At 54.4% G+C, this 19,625-nt stretch overlaps 1 protein-coding gene across 2 annotated transcripts in view; it reads right to left on the reverse strand.

Moving 5' to 3' along the window:
• WSCD1 (WSC domain containing 1) overlaps positions 1-19,625 on the reverse strand; it is a 49,506-nt gene that overhangs the window by 13,137 nt on the left and 16,744 nt on the right. For both annotated transcript variants that reach the window (XM_082370681.1, XM_082370680.1), the window contains exons 2-5: positions 18,077-18,779; positions 11,261-11,375; positions 10,735-10,919; positions 6,436-6,557 (exon numbers count right to left, since the gene is read on the reverse strand). In XM_082370681.1, coding sequence (XP_082226807.1) covers positions 6,436-6,557; positions 10,735-10,919; positions 11,261-11,375; positions 18,077-18,503 — 849 coding nt within the window. In that variant the 5' untranslated portion in view covers positions 18,504-18,779. The remainder of the gene's footprint in view (positions 1-6,435; positions 6,558-10,734; positions 10,920-11,260; positions 11,376-18,076; positions 18,780-19,625) is intronic.

Raw genomic sequence — 19,625 nt, forward strand, 5'->3', positions numbered from 1 at the left:
CCCACGAAGGGGGATGTGGGGATGGGGATGAAAGGACCGACTCTTGCTTTCCGGCAAATGTCAGTTTGAATGCAAACCCGTCCGCTGACCCTGTAACTGAGAGCACGTTTCCCTGTGATCTGACTGCAGGTGCGGGGCTGTGCGGTTTGGAGGGGCAGCTACGGGAGGTGGACCCAGTTTGAGACCTGTCGTCAGGAATCCCGGGCTTTGAATCTCATTTGTGTGATTGTCGACAAGCTACCGGGCAGCTGTGAGCCTTGGTTTTATCATCTGTAAAAGGGGCATAGCTTAATGATTAAGGGCTCTGGTGTGAGTTTAAATTTAGACGGCTTGAGTCTTGATTTCTTCAGCTGTAAGGGGGATTTTAGGATGCAATGAAATACGGTCATCTCTTGGTATCTGCAGGGGATGGGTTCCAGGACCTGGCACAGATACCCAAATCTGCGGATCCTCAAGTCTGTGGTTCCGTGTTCGTGGATTCAACCAATGGCTGATGATGTATACTGTGGTACGAATTTATTGAAAAAAATCCACACATAAGTGGACAAGTGCAGTTCAAACCTGTGTTCTTCAAGGAACACCTATACTATTAAGGGGCCTTTCAGAGAGCAGACCCTCAGCAAGTTGGCTGGTCCGAGTCCGGAGGAGGCCAAAGGCATGGGGTGGGGGCATTAGGCCATCTCTCTGTATTCACTCTTCTCCACAGGAACAGCCAACTCACCAGCCCTCTTCCACGTGTCCAGCCTCAAAGGTGCTGCCTCAGGATAACTTTGAGCTAAATGTCAGAGTGTCTCCAGGGGCCCCTAGGGGATGTCCCCTTGGGCGATGGCTCTCCGCAGACTGGAGCCCCAGACAGCAGACAGAGGTAGTAATTCACAAAACCCAGACCCACGCAGGATGGACTGCCTCTATCGAGATCCAAGGGGACGTGGCCAGAGCCACCGCCCAGCGGAGAACAAGCCGGCTCCGCGTTAACGCGTGCCTTTCCATCCCGCAGGCAGCTGGGTTAGCGCCTCCTTTAAACGGACAAAGGGGAAACCTCAGAAGAAATGTCGATGGGAAAACATCCAGGTGATCACTATTCTGTATGAAGAACTTATACACCCCAAAGAGGCTAAAAGAGGGCAGGCAGAAAGGATAACACCTCTCTCCCTGAGATGCCTTTCTCAGTAGGACCACTAGCAGTTGCTGGGAGAAAAAACCTCAGATCACAAGGTGCAATAGCCGAAGCGTCACATGTTAGTAACCTATTTGCAGATGGTGCCAGGTTTCACCCATCAGTCCCACCGCAGGAACGCACACTCCCACAAATGGCCTATCTACTCAAACACTAATACGGGGCTTCAAAATTAACGACCCCACATCCGAATGGGTAGCAATGCAAACACCTAAGATCATTTTCACCTTCTGTTCCAGTGAAGGAGGTGATAACATCTAGAGGCCTGAGAATGAGCGGGTTTTCTTCCATCCCCAACACGATCGCAGAAAATTAGACAAGATCATTTTACTGTGTTTAAAAACACATTACATAGGTCAAGTCGCCCTTGCTGGCAGAGAGTCAGATCATTAAGATGCTGATGTGGCCCAAAATGTTCTTTCCCTGTCAAACTACACTCTGGGAGCTCCCCAAATCCATTGTAACTCACTAGCAAAGAACAGTAGAGATTTTTATCGGGAGCCACAAATAAATCTCAGATGGCGCTCGAAATTGGGGCATGGCACAAAGAAGGCTCTCCCTCTTTTCCTGCTTGCATGCCCCACCTCTGGCATCTGCTGTCTCCCGGCCCCCCTGCCCAGCCAGCCCTAATTAAGCCTGTTGTCCCCACCCTCAGGTTTAGCTCTGCCCCATTTAACAGTCTGCTGTGAGCATTTTCCATCATAAAAGTCGTTGAAAACATTTTCAGTGGCTGTATTATAGTCCACTGTATGGCCACGGCATAATGTAACCATTCCCACATCGTGGGACATCTGAGCTTGTCTTGCAGCCAAATTAGGATGAGATGAAGCTGCCACTGGGACGTCTGTGCAGCCTCGGTGCCACCAGCCTTTCCAGAGAGGAAGTGCTTGGCACGTCGGTCAGGAAAGTACAGCCAGAAATCTCCAAATTCACCTCTCTCACTCACCCTCAACATCCAGGAGAGGAGAGAGAAGACCCTTCCTGCAAATAGATCCCTGGCCTCTGCAGGCCTGGGTCAGCTGAACTTCCAACTGATCCTGTATCCACCAGACCTCAACGCTGGAGGCGGAATTTGCTTCTTCATCTTCCCTAAATAGTTGTAAAAGACAATCGATCACCAGGATTCAGATGCGTGGGGAACGTGAACCGGGCCTGGGTATGGCTGAGCCCACACATTCCAGGTGGCCCTCTGGGACAGTGGTTCTCCTGCAGGGGACCCCCGGCTATGTCTGGAGACAGTCTGGGTTGTCACAGCTAAGTGGGGAGTACTATTGGTATGTAGTGGGTAGAGGCCAGGGATACTGCTAAATATCCTACAATGTACAGACAGATCCCCAAACAATTATCCAACCCGAAATGTCAACCGTTGCAAGGATGAGCAACCCTGCCCTAGAGTGAGATCAGGGTCCCAGCCCAGCTCCCACTGGGAACCTGAGAGCTGATGGGGATCATCCAGAAGGCTTGAGTCCAAGTCATACCAACAACCGCAGAGCAGGACGAGAGATAAGGGAGGAACAGACATTCTGGGAACCAAAGGCTCACTCTGTCAGGCAGACGGTGGTCTTACTTACAAGCATGACATCTGGGGCACCATCCTTGCCCTACCTGGAATTCCTAATTCCAGAGCCAGGTCACAGGTGGACTTCAGTCACAGTTTTGCCAAGGTGTCTCTGGGGGTGGCCCTGAGGACTGCTGTCTCCCAAAGGGATCCACAGAGAACACCCCTCACCCCAGAGCATCCTACGCACAGCTATGAAGCCCCACGCCAGTCATACGCTCCCTCCCTGCCACACCATCAGTAGCTCCCTCTTACCCGCCGAAAAACATCTGGACTTGGAGGGGGGCATCCAAGGCCTGTTGCAGTTTGTCCCCGTCCTACCTTTCACATGGCACCGCGGAGCCCTGCACTCTGGGCGGGCTGGCTGCCTTCCCACTACCTCACCCCTGCCCAGCCACTGCCTAGTTTTACGATGCACTCCTCACGCCCCTCCTCTGCCCGCTGACACGGCCCCACATCCTCCAGCTCTAACCCTTCCAAAACGTTGCAGCCCTCCTACCGAAGCCTCCCTCCAAGCCTCCTTCATCCCCATCAGGCACTGACCTTCCTCTGCTGTATGTCAGAATCACCCAATTCCTGTCTTAGCCCTTCTTCAGGGGTGAGCTCTATCTCATGGGGGAGCTGGCACCCCCCCCCATAAGTGTCAGTGCATGTGTTTGGCCCCCGTCCCACAAGTATGTCCTGCCAAGACCTGCTTTCAACTTGAAAGCTGGAAATAGTGACTCTACTCCTCACAGCTGCAACGTTCTGTGGATCTGAACAATGGGATTCGAGGAAACAGCCACTGTCCCTGCCCCACCTGACAATACAGGGGAGGCCAGGATAGGAGCCAAGCTGTCAGCACGGATCCTGACGCCTGTAGGGCAAAGGCCATTTCTGAGAACCCTGGACACCCTTTCATCCTTGTTCTGACCTCAACAGTTCGCAGCATCACTGCCCAGAGCCAAGCAAGGAACCTGTCCTTGAAACGCATCTCGAGGGGAGACGTACAAAATGCAAAGGTGCAGAACGGCATAAGCTACCAACAACCCTCAGGTATCTTCTGGCACACGCTGCAGTGTGAGATTGCGGCGACCTGGATTTCTGTCAGTAAATATGAAGAATGGCTGGAAATAGGAGTTGAAGAGTTTAAAGTCTTCAAGTTCTGTGTCTGTAACCACAAGGCAGAATTCTCTGGGCCCTTGTGGGCTGCCCCAGGGGAGGCCTCCCCAGAATACCGGCCCGTCTACCTGGGACGCTGCTTTGAAGTCATCCTCTCCAAAAGAAGAGGCACGAGGATGCCTTGCTCCCCTCTCATGCAGAGCTGGCGGGGCGTAAAATTAACACAACCTTTGCCGAGGGCAGCATGGCGAAGTTTACCCACAGGACAAGGACAGACGGCCTGTGACCTGGCACCTCCTAAGAATTTGATCTGGCAGGTCCGCCACCGACACAGAACGACCCACCCACAAAGACAGTCATCACAGCCTTGTTTGTAAAAGCAAAAGACAACCTAAATGCTTAACAGCGGGGCGTTGGTCATAGGACATCCATGTAATTGAATAAAAGAGTGGGAAAGCGCTTTCTGTGCCAATGTGGAGCAACGTTGTGGAGAGAGAGGAGGGGATTGTGGGGCAGAGCAGTGCGTGTGGCTCGTTACCATCCGTGGGGTTTGTAAAGGCATCGTGACTCTGTAAAGGAACAACCACTTGAATATTCACAGAACCTCTCTGAGAGTGGCTGGCCGAGGTCAGGTCCGTCAGCTGCGTCCAAGGAAGGACACTGAGGGGACGACACACAGGGGTGAGAGGAAGACTTTCCCCTCGACCCCCTTTGGTGTCTTTTTACTGTGTTCCACGTGAGCATGTTATCTATTGAAAATAATTTAAAGCATCAAAGAGGCAGAGCCGTGATGCTGTCCGCTCCCTTTCCTCTTGTTTCTTTTCCTGTCTCCTGTCTCCTCCGGCTAACTCGCCTGTCCCCTTCCCCCGCCGATGTCACACCGAGAGGCAGCAGCATGAAAAGCACGGGGCGTGCACCGGCTCCGCAGCAAAGCAAGGGTCAGACTATCCCCGCTCACGGAGCGCTGGGAGGATCAGAGCCGACCACCAGCGGGAAGGCTGCAACCCAGCGCCCGGCACGCAGGAATATGCCTCTGTGTCTGCCGACCGGGAGGCTGGCCTTCAGCAGGCCCGGACCAGCTGAGTTCCTCTGATTCCAGCGGGCGGCTCTCCAGGGAGCCGCTCGGAACTGCAGGTGTGAAGGAAGCCCAGACCGGGCGGCTTGCTTCCCTGCTGGGCAAGCAGGTGTCCCTGCCATCTCTACTGGCTCTGCTCCCACCAGGGGGAGAGGGGAGGAAGGGGTCCCCAGGCCAGATGTCTGTGAATCAACAAACAGTCTTTTCGGCTCCCAGAATTGTGTCTCATGAGCCCTGATGCCTAAGACATCCTTGGCAGTGGCTTTGGAAATGCCGGAGAGCCACTTCAAAGGCCGCGACTGTGCAAGAGGGAAGCGAGTAGGAGAAAGGCTTTGTCTCCCCCCGCCTCCAAGGGAAGCATCTCAAGAGGGCTGAGAGCACGGCAGCTCCCTGTAGGTCGGGGCCCCATGGAGGGAGTGCTTCTTTGTGTCCAACTACATGTGCTTTCGCTGAGGCCCACGTCCTATACCCGTCTAACAACCAGCAGGCTACGGAGCTAAGCAGAGTTCAAATCCTGGATCTCCCCCTTCCTGGCTGTGTGACCTCGGGCAGAATGCCCAAGCTCTCTGTTTCCTCACCTGCAAAATGCAGTTAAGCAGAGCACCTATGGTTGTCAAGAGGATTAAATGGGTTAACACATGTAAAGTTGGAACAGAACCTGGAATAAATGATCAATACCTGTTAGCTTCTGTTGATAAATATCATCATCGTTGCCAAGGCCCTCCTCTCTCCTAGCCCTACTCTGTTACACTGCCACGTACCACAGTCCCATCAAGGCTACTGAACCCCAGCACATCGGAGCAGCCCCAAATCCCAGCCTACTGCCACCCGGGGCCATTTCCAGGGCCACAGCATCCAGCCCAATCTGGAGACCACGGTTCTCCAGCCCCAGCTCTCAAAGCTCTTTGGGCGGCCCGCCGGTCCCGCCAGCCTCGCTTCACACCCCATCCCCGGTCCTGCTTTGTGCAAGCCCCACGTGGCCTTGATCAACATTTCCCACCCTGGAGCTGGCATGCAATGCAGGGACAGTGGCCTTTGGTGCCCAGCCCGGCCCCTGCACAGAACCACACTCCACTCCTCAGCCCAGGCTGAACCAAAGGTACATGAGTGACTACAGCCCCCGAAGTCACATTCATGGCCCAACGCTGTCAGCGCAAATAACAGAAAATCTGCACTCCCCAAGTCCCGAGCCAGCATCTTCCTGCTTCCAAACCAAGTCAATTTAACATCTGACACTTGTGCCAAGAGCTCACGTCGGGAAAGGCACGATTCTTTCAGCTTTACAACCTTCTCTGACAACTCCCCACCCAGCCCCGGATCACCTCGTTAGCGGGCTCCCTGCTGGCGTCCTCGGCGACTCTGCTGCATCATCGCCCGCCGCCCTCCCGGACCCCCCTCCTCAGCTCCCACCCAGGCGCCGAGGACGGACAGCCGCAGCCCCACACGGGCGCCTGCCCCTCCCTGAGACCACCACTCCGGCTGGATGGTTAAAGGGCAGGGCTGTGAGATCATAATTGCTCTTACTTTCTGGGAACAAAATCCCGAACACGTCTCCACGGTCACGTTGGCCTGTACCAGGGAGTCGGGGAAGGCGTGTGTGACGTTCTCCAGCAGTCGGAAGCAGCCACGGTACGTGACGGTCCTTCCTGCGGGGAAGGAAATGGGGTTCCGGTGAGAAATGGTGCCCACCGTTCTTGGTGCCTGTCACAGAGGAAAACGGTGGCTTCAGATGCCGAAACAGGTGGAAATACACTCAGGAAAGGCAGATTTCCAATCAGAGAGGGCAAACTGCCCGTAGAGGCTGTGGTCAAGCCAAGCTCCCGAGAGAAACCAGGCACCAGAGCTTTCGTTAGCCTTGGTCACCAGGGTCACCGACAAGGGACCATTTGGCTGAAGCTTCTGAACTCATGTCTTGCTTCTCCTGCCAGTCCTCGGGGGACAGTGCATCCTCTCCTCCTCCTTCCCTCTCTCCCTTCCCTCCTTCTTTCCACAAATCGGGATTGTGCATCCATTCTGTGCTAGATTCTGCACTAGGTGACCCAAGAGATCGTCACTCTGGAAAACTCTGTCCTACCCACGTACACACGAAAAGAAAAGTCGATTTGGAAACCTGAAATCCTGCCACACTCCCTCTTGCTGTGCCGTCGAGTCACACCACTACTTTGCTTTCTCTCTGATCTTGAACTCCCGCCAGATTCTAGGAATACTCCTCAAGCCCGTGGTACACAGGCTGCCAGGTTGTTCTACAGACCTTCTGGTGGAGAAGTTTAGTTCCCTAGTTGGCTTCCTTGGTGTGGGGACAAACCTTCTGGAATGTTCCGGCACCAACTGTTCCTATTTCCTCCAGACTCCTCAGAGTTTCTCTGGATGGCGTCCTGATTCTCATCCCATGCTCCTTTTAGCACAACATCTCCTGGGGCTCAGCATCTCTCCCGGTTCTCTCCGCCTGCCACACCTCGTGGAGAGAGCAGAAACCCTCTCGCCAGCCGGCACCATGGCGGGAGGCTCTCTCCACGCAAAACTGCAAAGCAGGACCAAACTCTGGGCCCGGAAGCCCATCCTATCGACCATGGCACCAGTGGTCTGGGCGTCAGGGCACGGACCTATCAGGGCACAGATGAGGGAAAGCAGCCTGGTGCTGGGAAAACAGTCCAGGCGGAGCAGCCTAACGGCCTGGGATCAAGCCCCGGCACTGCCAGGGACTCAGTCAGCAATCTGGGCGTGTCATGGACTCAGAGACTCTCCATTTTCTCACCTAAGTAACACCTGGCAGCTAGAGTTGTTCTGAGGAATGACATGCACCCACACGCCAGCCCCCATGGGGCTGCATCTCCCAGAGCCACCTTCCTGCCCTGGATTTTGGTGCAAGGGCCTGGGGTGATGACTTGTGCAGGACCCACAGAACTCTGTCCTGCCCTGTGGCATGACCGGGCCCCCAAAGGACAAAATATCTAGATGGACTGGGCCGTGGTCCTCGGTCAGCTGCACTGGGGTGGGACAGACTCCAGGGAGACAGGTTCCGGGGCACACGGCAAGGGAGGTGAGCAGGACAGGCAGGGCGAGTGGGGTGATAGTGTCCCGGTGAGTACCTCCCTGTGGCCTGGGTCACCCCAATGCTCCCCACACCCAGCCCTGACCCTGACACACAGCAGGTGCCCAATATGTGCTGACAGAATAAGGAATTGGACACGACAGGGCAGGTGAGGGCGCGGCACAAGCTGTAACAGGTCAGTGATACAAGACGCTGCTAGAAGTGCAGCGTCAGCTGCCTCTAGACTTCACCGCCGTGACTGTCGGGGAAGAGGCTGTCACCCAGGGCAGCCCATTCCACTCCCTTCTCCCCCGCTCCCCAGGTGACAGCTCCAGGGGCACTTAGGGCAGAAGGACACCCCCGAGATGCAGCCACTGATGACTTGCTCTGCACCTCCCTCTGATCCCAGCCCGCGGAGCACCTTCACGGGTCTGACCCCTGGGAGAGCTCCTTGCCAGTGAGAAGCTCAAATCTCAGATGGCCGGTCACCTGGTCACCTCTCGACAGAGATCCTGTCGGTTCATGCCCTCGAGAAGGGAGCAGGCAGGCAAAGGTCAGCCGTGCAGCCTCCACAGCCTGCCAGAAGGGGAGGCTGTTAAACCGTTTCAACATTAACTACGACAACAGGTCTAGCCGACTTGAGATCTCAGGCTGGCTTGAATGACTGGACCATCTGACCCTTAACCAGTGGGCAACCTAGAGCCAAATACTGATCTCTAAGAGTCGGTGGCTGAGCAGGCAGGACGAGCTGCCGGGGCAGCCCAAAGCCCACATACAGGCCTGATCCTCCTGGCGGGCAGGGCTGAGGAGTCAGGGGGGCTAACGTTGTTTGAACCCAGGAAAGTCAAAGGTCCAAGAAGCCCTCCTGGAGCAGTTTGGTCCTCGGGAAGCCCATGTGGATGCCCAGATGACAGGGCAGGACTTGATACATCCAGGTACCATGGCAAACTGCTGAGCCCGGACAGGGCCTGGCACAGAGTAGGTGTCAATGAGTATCTGTTGAGTTAATGGCTCATTAGTGGATCCGTAGAGTGTGTTATCAGGGTCTCCACCCCTGTCCCCATTCCCCCATCTGGAGCCCTGGTTCCCAGACAATCCTGTCTGAATATAGGAAGCACCAGAATAGCCTAGCTGGCCGGGTCTGAGCACTGAGCCACTCTCTCCCCATCACTCTGACCCCATAGATGGTAGCCAGTGTTGGCTTTGAAGCTCACCCATGCTTCTCTGAGCTGGCCTTCTGGACTGCTTAGCAAACTCCTTCGTCACTAGGAAAGCTCTCCCAGAAACCCCTCTGCAGTCTTCGCTTCTGACCTGACACCTTTCTCTGGGCCCTGTCCAGATCTTGAACTAATCCATCAGCTCTCCCGGAGCCCTGGTCCATGGCCAGAGGTGGCTGAGCTCATGAGCTGACGTTCCTGGATGCTGGGCTGTGCCTCCATCATCTGCAGTGTCACACTTGCCAGTGGTGGGGGGAGGTCTCCCATGCTCTGACTTCATCCCAGCCTGGCCCCTCCCAGTCAGGAAGAGGATGGCTCCCCACATGTGCAAATGTACACAGCCGTATTATTTTATAAAAGGGCCTTTTATAGTTACATCAAGTGGATCTGCAGCTCATCTTGCAATGAGGACAGATCTGAGTTTCACAAACATCTAGCTGGGCCCCCTCAGTTGTCATCTCTGTTTGATAGCACTTTCAGGTGAAATCCTGGGAGGTTCAGTCTTGCTGTTTGATGCATCAGCTTAGTCTCCCTCCTGGTTGATTATTTCCTCCTGAGTTCTATAATTTTGAATTGTAAACTCATCTTCAGTGAGAATTTATCTACAGGAACTCTTTACACCTGGGTTGGTGGCACAGCTCCCAAGAGAGAATTTTGCATTTGCCTCTGTTGGTACCTCCAGATGGCCCAGAGCCAAATTTCATGTTGGAGCTTTCAGGACCAGGCAGACAGCAGAAATCTGAACCTCAAAACTCAGACAAAGGCAGGCCTGCAATTATAAACTCTTAGGTTATAAATTCTTAGGAAAATTTTTTTTCACCCGAAGCTCAGGTCAAAACAGACAAGTTTTTCTATTTCTGCTAGGTGTTTTTTTTTTTTTTGAAATCTAAAATTTCACTGATTTATACTTCAGTGAAATTGGATCCAACTATACACAGAAGTTTCAATCCAACTCCCTACCCTGACAGGCTCAAAGCCTCCTTTTCTGTCCTCTGTGGACATGAAAACCTAAGCCGTGTGATCACCAAGACCAGCAACTTCCCCTGGCGGAGACCCAGAGCTACACAGCATCCTTGATTACCTTCATCTCACCACTGTGATTCCTAGTTCCCACTTCTTTCCTGGAGCCAGGGATTTCCTTACTTTCTTGTTAGTTCAGCTGTGCCTTTAAAACAGTTTTACCCAGCATTTCTAGGTGTTTCATAGCTAGGAGACATTCAGACTACCTGGTCTGCCCCATTGCTAGAAATCAAAGTCTGCCTCTGCACTTCACAAACTAGACTGGAACCCAGAGAGGGGAAGCAAACTGCCTGAGGCCACACAGCATGTCTGAGACACACCTAGACCTAGGCCCTGGGCCTCCTGATCAGTTTCTCTCTCCTGTAGAGGATAAGGAAAGATGTGCGTCGGTCACGAACTCGCGTGAACTTTGGCTATAACCCCACACCCCTGCCGCGAGCCTGTCTGGGGAAGGCGGTGAGGAAGGGAGAGCACAGGTTCGGCCCCACGTGGTTTGGATGAGGGGCTGCAGATGCGGGGGTGGCGGCAGAGCAGGGGACAGACGGGCACACTCACGCTTCCTGGAGCCGGGCTGCAGCTGCTCCACGCGGTACACGGAGAGACGGCCCACGCCCCCGCACACGGAGCTCTTCTCCCCTTTGCACTCGTGGTTACACTCTTCTGGCCCCATGCTCACTGCTGGGAGCCGGTTTCCACAGTAGCATTCGGCCCCGGCCTCCAAGCCGGCATAGACGTAGGACCTGCAGGCAGAGCGGGGCCTGGGGTGAGTCCCGACCTTGGCCCAGGGCACTGAGGTCTGGATCCAGGAATGGCGGCTGGGTCTGGGGCCAGGCTAAGGGTGAGTCCTGGCATTGCAGGAAGTGAACCCCGGGTCTCCTGACACTGAGCCCAGAGCTCTTTCCATAACCCCCTGCCGTCCTGTCAGTAAACGTTCTTTGTTCCAGACAACTGGGATCTGATCGGTCGAGCTCTGCTTACACTATGACAGCCAACTGGAAGCCGACGCATCACCTCAGGGACACCACTTCCACTTTCTGGACCTTATTTCCAGTGGAGCTGATGGTCAGGGTCCCACACTTACCGCTCAGCGCACGCATTCTGGCAGTGGGAGACGGTCATCTTTCTCAAGTCAAAAAACACAGCCCCCTTCAGAGTTCTCTCCTGGCCGTCGTCACTGAAGCATCCCATGTATGTGCCTGCAGGCGGGGAAGAAGAGCGGAGACTCAGAGGCCCCGGGGAGAGGGAAGATGACCCTTGGCATTGCCCTTCCTGCCTAAGGCTCTTCGCAGAGAAGCCCAGGGGATGAGGCTGTGGTCCAAGCCTCCCTGAAGCGCCTCTGGACACTCCCACATTATTCTCTTCCTCCCCCTTTCCGTAGTTAATGGCCCACTGTCCCTCCAGACACCCTGCCGGGAGCCTGGCATCAGCCAGAACACAACTTTCTTCCACTGACCCTCACCCACCGAGTCTGGCTGGTTTAATTGCTTCCCCTGGACCCCTCTCCTCTCCATCCCTTCCCTTCCTAGGCTGGAAAAGGCCTCTCTGCCTCCACAAATGTCTCGATAGGCAGGTTCTGTCACCTCCTTGTGATCCAGAGGGAAGAAATGAGTTATGGAAAGTCTGATCTTAGCTAACATAAAGATCTTGCAAACAGGGAGAGTTATTTCAAGAAGAAAATCTGCCACCCCAGGAGGGAGTAAGCCCCCATCACAGCAGGTGTGTACGCAGCAGCTGTTAACATGTAAGAGAGCTGTCCTGTGTGGGAATCATTAGGACCAAGGGACAGCTGAGCCCTCCCCAGTCCGGGCATCTCTGGCACATCCCCGCAAAGGGACACTAGGGGACAAGACTCCACAAAGCAGTGACAGAGTTGACCCAACCGTGCACACGTCAATGGGAAACAGCCCTGACCTGTCACCCCAAGAGAGGGAGCTGCCTCCCAGAAATGCACAGCGAAGCCTGGAGAACTCGAGCACTAAGCAAGTGTGTCAGGTGTGTAAATGTCATGTGCATCGCAGCGCGTCGAAGGAACTGTGCGTTGGGAGTTTGCAAACACGCCATCACATAGTCCGAGCTGTGAATGCACACCCACAATAGCTGTGCTGAGATCTGGATCAGGCACCCGTGATAAAGATGCTGCTCGTCTCCAGGGGAACGTCTACACTCAGTTCCAGGATGTCTCAAGTGGCGCCTGAGCAGTACACTGCAGCCTCCGGAAATTAGGCTTTCTCTGGGAAGCAGCACGCCCAAGGCCTCCCAACAGCCTGCCAGCTCCCAAGTGGCTTTGCGGGGAGGAGTAACGATCTCATCCACCAGTCCAGGAGCTCCCTGATCCGGCAAGACTGGTTTTTACTGCTGCCAAGAACCTGGCCCAAAGCAGAAGCTCAGGGCCGCCTGCTGAGTGGTTTGGAGGAGTGGGTCTGCCAGCCTTCATTCCTGGGGACCAAATCAGGGAGGGAGTGATTTTCCTGGGTGTGAATACCACACTTAAATCCATCTCTGACCTTGACTAAATCACTTCAACATTCTGTGCCTCAGTTTCCTCAACTTTCAAATGGATAAATGCAACCCACCACCCCACCCAAGCTCATTTCTCTTGCCACATGTGGACATGTCCCTGCTCCCTCCCGCATGTCCACACTTGACTTCCTACCCGTCCTTGACAACCTACAGCCCTGACCACTCCAGCCCACTATGGCCTCTCCTTTCTCTGAATTGTCACATTGAGCGTCTGAAAAACTCATATCCTTATCATTAACTGTTGTTGTTAAAAATCGTGTACACCTGTGTATCCTGTCTCTGTACCATGACTTAAGGCTCATTGAGGGCAGGGACCACACCTTCCCCTTAGCTGGTGACTCACCAGGCAGGGTCAGGCACGATGCCAACGGTGGGTTAGAGCTCCTAAAACCCACACTGACATCCTGTGAGGGTGCGAAAGGGGGAGCAGAGAGCCCCAATGCAAGGAGGGGCTGGTCCCACTGGCTGCACCAATGTGCGATTCCCAGGGCCCCAGGTTAAGAAAGGCAAGGCAAGAGGAACATGACCAAGATGGCGGAAGGTGGGACTCTCTGCCATGCCAGGAATGGTTGAAGACCCAGAGACCTCAGGTTAGAGGACCTGGGGCTGAGGAGAGAGCAACAGTCACCTCCTTAATGTCTGCCAAAGGGCCTCTCCCCCTTCCAGGCTCTGAACCTCTTGAGGTCGCCTTCATCGCAGATGCCCGTCGGCACACACGTGGCCACACCCAGCGTCTGTCCGTGGACACAGGCTCCACTCCTCTACTCGGGACCCCAGACACCCAGTCCCCACGAGCTTCTCTCTGTTTATATAAATCTCAGGACTACCAAGACCAGAAAGCCTTCACCCAGGTCAGTGAGAATCAATTGCTCTCCTTAGCCTGCCTACTTAGTAAAAAAAAAAAACTAGTATTTGAGAAATTTCTGATGTGTGTTGCTCAGCAGAGAAGAAATTCTATTATAGCTTTCAAGTAAACATCCAAAACAAGCCCAGGGGTTGCTAATCATTTATCACCGGTGATGGGAAATTAACCAGAAGGTTCTAAAGGTGCCTGGGCTCAAGACCCCTGAAGGCTGAGACCGGCGCACACACATTTTGCGGGGAGAGTGGGGAAACAGCCTTCGGGAACGGGCTGCCTTAGATTCAAATCCAGGCTCCACTACTATCTGACTGCGTGACCTGGCATGTGTAGCTTCCCCTTCCTGAGCCTCCACTTCCCCATCTGTAAAACAGGGACATGGTCTCATGGAATTCATGGGGTGGTTGTGAGAATTCCACGAGATAACATAGAAAGTATCTAATGCAGGCATGGCATGTAGTAAGGGCTCAGGGGTGACTGTTTTTATTGTTTATATGTCATTATTAACAATAAACATTTTTACATGACTTTACTTCCCTGAAATGCAAAATCCTTCGTCATGAAAATGGTGATAGCACCGCTGACATCATAAGGCTGTTCAAAGATTAAATTAAATGAAATAACAGATGTACATCTAGGCACGTCACAGATGCTCGGATAAGTAACAGCTATTATTATTCTGATCCTACACTTTAACCTGGGGGCCGAGTGTGACGATGGCTCCGTAAATTTTTTCTTTTTAATTTATTTATTTTTGGCTGTGTTGGGTCTTTGTTGCTGCGCGCGGGCTTTCTCTAGTTGAGGTGAGCGGGGGCTACTCTTCATTGCAGTGCACGGGCTTCTTATTGCGGTGGCTTCTCTTGCTGCAGAGCACAGGCTCTAGGCATGTGGGCTCAGTAGTTGTGGCTCCCAGGCTCTAGAGTGAAGGCTCAGTAGTTGTGGCTCACGGGCTTAGTTGCTCCGCGGCACGTGGGATCTTCCCGGACCAGGGCTCGAACCCGTGTCCCCTGAATTGGCAGGCAGATTCTCAACCACTGTGCCACCAGGGAAGTCCCGGCTCTGTAAATATTAGCGGAACACATTAATAAGAGAGAAAGAAATGGTTTTGAGCAGTCAGGCTTGGGTTCTTCAAAAACAAGAAGAGGCGGGGCTTCCCTGGTGGCACAGTGGTTGAGAGTCTGCCTGCCAGTGCAGGGCACACGGGTTCGGGCCCTGGTCTGGGAAGATCCCACATGCCGCGGAGCAGCTGGGCCCGTGAGCCACAACTACTGAGCCTGCGCGTCTGGAGCCTGTGCTCCGCCAACAAGAGAGGCCGCGATGGTGAGGGGCCCGCGCACCGCGATGAAGAGTGGCCCCCGCTCGCCGCAACTAGAGAAAGCCCTCGCACAGAAACGAAGACCCAACACAGCCAAAAATAAATAAATAAATAAATAAAATATTAAAAAAAAAAAAAAAAAAGAAGAGGCTAACCAGCTACCAGCTGGCCATCGGGTGGAACTGACCGGTCTGTAGGGGACGCTCATGCCCCGCTGGTCCCCTCTCAGTTTGTAGCAAAGGCCTGAGACGCAGGCGCCTCCCCCTCTGCTTGTGAGGAGGAGGGGAGCCCCCGCTCCTGGAAGAATAATGAATGGCTTCTCTAACTCCCTGACAGTTAGAAAGAGAGAATGTGCAAAAAGAAAGGACTTCCCAGGGATGCACTGGGGCACATTCTGAGACGGATTTAGTGCTTTCGGGTGAAACGGAGGCGATATATTATTGTCTGTGACTCCGCATCTGCTCATTTGCACATCAAAATGGACATGCCGTGAGGCTATTAACGATGGCTTTGGAGATATTGCAATGTCTTTGCAAATTACTATCAATAAAAAACAAACTGGCTATGGAGAAGTTACTATTTTTCCCCTAGTAAACTTACTGACATTTTATTCCATTATGGATGTTGTCCAAGGTATAATGAAATGCTGAGTGATTGATGGGGCCTCCTGCGGCTTCCAAGCCCTGCCTGCCGGATCCCCTTACAGGGGGATGGCGCGCTGCCCGGGCCGCGAAGAGACGCTCTCTTTGTCTGCAACCCCAGCAGCTGTCCCGAGGGCTGGCCTGTGAGCTACTCTCCCCCAGGGAGGCCCGCCTGGCTGTGCGGGGCCCACAGAGCCCCAAGAAGGGAAGGGGGGCCCCCAGAGGGTCCTCAGGCCAGTGCCCGCCTCTCCCCACTTTCTCTGAAGATCTCCAGCCAGGATACCACGGCCTCTCCCAGGGGGCAGATTCTTCCTCCAATCCTGGGGGATATTCAAAATACTGAATAACCTATTGGGGCGGGGCACCAACCTGTCAGAATTATCACCATTCAACACCAGAACCTGACTGTTCCCGCTGTACCAGGCATTAACCCTTCACTTGCTAGGTTTGGGGGTCACCAGGGAGGGTCAGCTAGAGCATCCGAGTGTGGAGGGCACTCAGGGGCTCAGGGCAGAAACTGGCGGTGTATAATGGGTGACGATCGGTCCTGTTTACATCTCACCATGATCTCCTCGGCGTTCACCGCGGCCTCTTCCATCGCCTCTCTAAATGATGACTTAAGGGGTACCCACTGGTTCTGCTGGATATACGTATTCTATACACAGGGCTATAACCAGGTCACCCTGAGTCCTCCCCTCTGCTGCCCAGTCACCCTGAAGCCAGGTTACAAAGAACTTGTCACTTCTGTCTAATGAGCCCCAAGCCCTTTGCACGTGCCTCTATGATGCCTTGGTCACAATGTGGGGTAATCATTTGGGTGCATATCTGATTCCACCACCAGACTGAGCTCCTCAAGTGTACAGTGAATAGCACACATGGAGACTCATACGTGGGTCCTCAGGAAGTGTGGATTGAGAGAAATAAAAAGAGGAATCATGGTTAATTTGCCCAAGGTCATAGAGCCAATAACTGGCAACACCAAGAGAGAAACCCAGGTCTGTTTTCAAAACTTGTGCTCTTTCCATGCCTTCTTTCCAAGAAATCCATGGCAACTTTGTTTAGTCACTTCCACTTTAGTCTAAATGAGTTACACTGGTGTAGCCTGCATAGACACCCAGCTTCTAGATGTGTTGGGGGAGAGTTTACAGAAATTGTATCTATATGAAATGAGCTACAGAACCCGTTCCTCAATTCTCCCTCATTCTTACATGGAAGCCTTGCTGAGGCATCCCACACAAGGGCTATGACCTAGAGGATTTCAGATGAAACTTCATTCCAAGGAAGTTTCTTTCTTGTAGAAGGCAGAGTCCTCCAGTCTTCATTGTACTGGGCCGCCAGACTCATCCTCCTAAGGCTCTTGCCTCATCTTCTTCTATATCCTGCCACTGAGGACTCTAAGCTCCAACCACACTTCTTATGCTCAGGATAGCATTTCTCCTGTGATTTGTGGTACAGGACCAAATGGGGTGGTGACAGGGACGCTGAGACACTGACTGAGGTCAGTCGCCGCCCAACGATAGCTATGACACTCCCTGGGTGCCCACTTCACACAGGCTCAGTTAACTGGGCCCTGCATAGTCTGGATAACTTGGTGTAAAGAGTCCCGACCTGGAACCAGGCTGACCCCATGATGGAGTCCCAGCTGCATGACTCTGGCGGTCTGATCAGTGCCCCGCCCGTGTCCCCGCGGCCTTGCTGCCTCCAGGCTGCACCCTAAGATGCATGTTCTACCCTCGCTCCAAGCCCCCACCTGCTCCATAACGTACCGTTTACTGACCACCCTCCCTGTCTCGCTTCCCACTCCCTACCAGTGTTCCTGGGGTCACATCCCAAATTAACCAAGTCCATTTGAATCCTGGTTTCAGGGTTTGCTTCCGGGAAACCCAAACTAAGAGAATGACCTTGGGGAATTTAAGTAATAACAGCTGCCAGTTCCTGAGTGCCGGTGAATACATCAGGACCCCTAGCCCAGCGGTCCTCAGCTTTTGCGTGCATGAGAACCACCTGGAGACCGCGCTGCTCCAGGCTGCCGGCCCCGCCCCAGAGTCTGGGACTTGGTAAGCCTGAGAAAACCTGAGAAGCTGCACTTGCAACAAGCTCCCAGGTGATCCTGAGGCTGCTGGTCTGGGACTCTGCTTCGCAAACCGCTGCTCTGTATTATCACATTTAATCCTCACCATAACCCTGGGGCAGGTATCTCAACCTCCATTTCCAAGGAACCCAGAGAAATTAAGAGACGTGGTCACCCAATAAACCTGGGGCTGAGCCAGGATTCAAGCCGAGGTCTGTCTCAGCTCTAAGATGCTCGCACATCTCAACCTCCAGCCACATGCGAGCCCAGCTGGGGAGCGAGCAAAACTCCAAAGGGCTTCCCCTCCCAGGCCCCTCCTGTCTGCCTAGGAGCCGGGTGAAGGGGCAGTGTGGGCAGGCCATGGGCTCTCGGTGCCTACTTCTTGGGCTGCCGCCAGGGCCAGGGAGAGGGGACACCAGTCCTGTGCCCCCGAATGGGGCTCCTGGGCGTAGCTCCCATATAGGCAAGGGGACCCAGGGCTGAGCACCTACCTTGGCTGCTGGCGGCTGGCCTGGGGGCCTCGGGGCCCAGGGCGGGCGGCCCCTGGGGGTCCCCCATGAAGTGGTGGAACCAGCGGCGCCGCAGCTGGCGCAGCTCTGAGTTGCGGCTGCGGAGCCAGCGGGGGCCGGGCCGGGGCCGGGCCAGGGGGCCCCGCAGCACGTCCACGCCGAGCAGCAGCTCTGGGCTGACCCGGGGGTCGTGCAGGGCTCTGCTGTCCAGCAGGCCCACGCCCAGGGCCACGGCGGCCACGGGCAGGGCCTGCAGGGGGCCGGGGGCGCGGGGGCCCGGCGGGAGGCCCACGCGGGCCCGCTGCAGCAGCAGCAGGCTGCCGGTCATCAGGTAGGCGGCTGTGAGGAAGAAGAGCAGGAACTGCGTCCGGCGGAGAAACTTCTGCAGTCGGAAGAAAGGTTTGGCCATGCCCCTGGGCGGCAGGGCTCCCGGCTGGAGCCCAGGGACGGCTCCTAGCACCCAGGCGGGAGGGAGGCCGGGGCCTGCGGAGGCGTCATCCTTGCATCCCGGCACCAGCCTGTGCTCTCTCCCGGGGTTACTCTTCCTCCTGCCTGGTTTTCAGCAGGTGCTCAGATGGCACCATCACTTAACTCCGGCCCGGACCCTGCAGCTGCAGCTTCTGCCCAAGTGTCACAAACTCTGCCATCCCTGGGCTCTAGCGACCCTCGTCTCCAGCTTATAAATCTGGAAAAGAAGAGAAAGGGCACTTAGATGCAATAGGAGGGTCCACTTCTCCCACTGCCCCAGGGTCAGGCGCCCTGCACTCCTGGGCTCTGTTTACCAAAGGGAGCAGCTGTGTTGCAAGAGCACACGGGTCTGCCACTGCACGACCGTGTGACATCAGGTGGGTTACTTCACCTCACTGGGCCTCAGCTTCCTCCTCTGTAAAAGGGGACTAACACTCTTTCCTGGAGCGGTAGGAAGATCCAATAACGATAGCAGTAAGGAGGAAAAACAGCAGCAGAGGTAGGTTTAAAAAGGATATAACCAACAAGGGTCTACCGTATAGCATGGGGAACTCTGCTCAGTGTTATGTGGCAGCCTGGATGGGAGGGGAGTCTGGGGGGAGAAAAAAAGAAAGAAAGAAACACCTTCCACTCCCATCCAAAAAAACAAACAAAAAAAAAACCCAGAAAAACCCACAGCAGTGTCTTTGTACTGAATCCTTACTTCACGCCAGGCACTGAGCTAAACGCTTTATGCATCATCTCATTTAATCCTCACACCAACCCAGCGAGGTAGATACTGTACAGTACTATCCCCATTTTACAGATGAGGAAACTGGGGCAAAAGGAGGCAACGTAACTTTCCCAAAGTCACACAGCTGGTGAGCAGAGGAGCCAAGGTTTGGAACAGTCTGTATTCAGAGCCTGGACTCTGAACTGACACGTGGCCCAGCCTATAATGAGACCCCACCACCTACATGTGCACCCAGACCAAGGTATGAGTATACAGCAGGTGCTCAATACATGCGTGCAATCTGCTGACTCCCCAGGTGCCTAGGGGCTGCAAACTGTCTTTTGGAAATGC

Source organism: Balaenoptera borealis (genome assembly GCF_965194805.1).
Source record: "Balaenoptera borealis genome assembly, chromosome: 20".
NCBI lineage: Eukaryota > Metazoa > Chordata > Mammalia > Artiodactyla > Balaenopteridae > Balaenoptera > Balaenoptera borealis.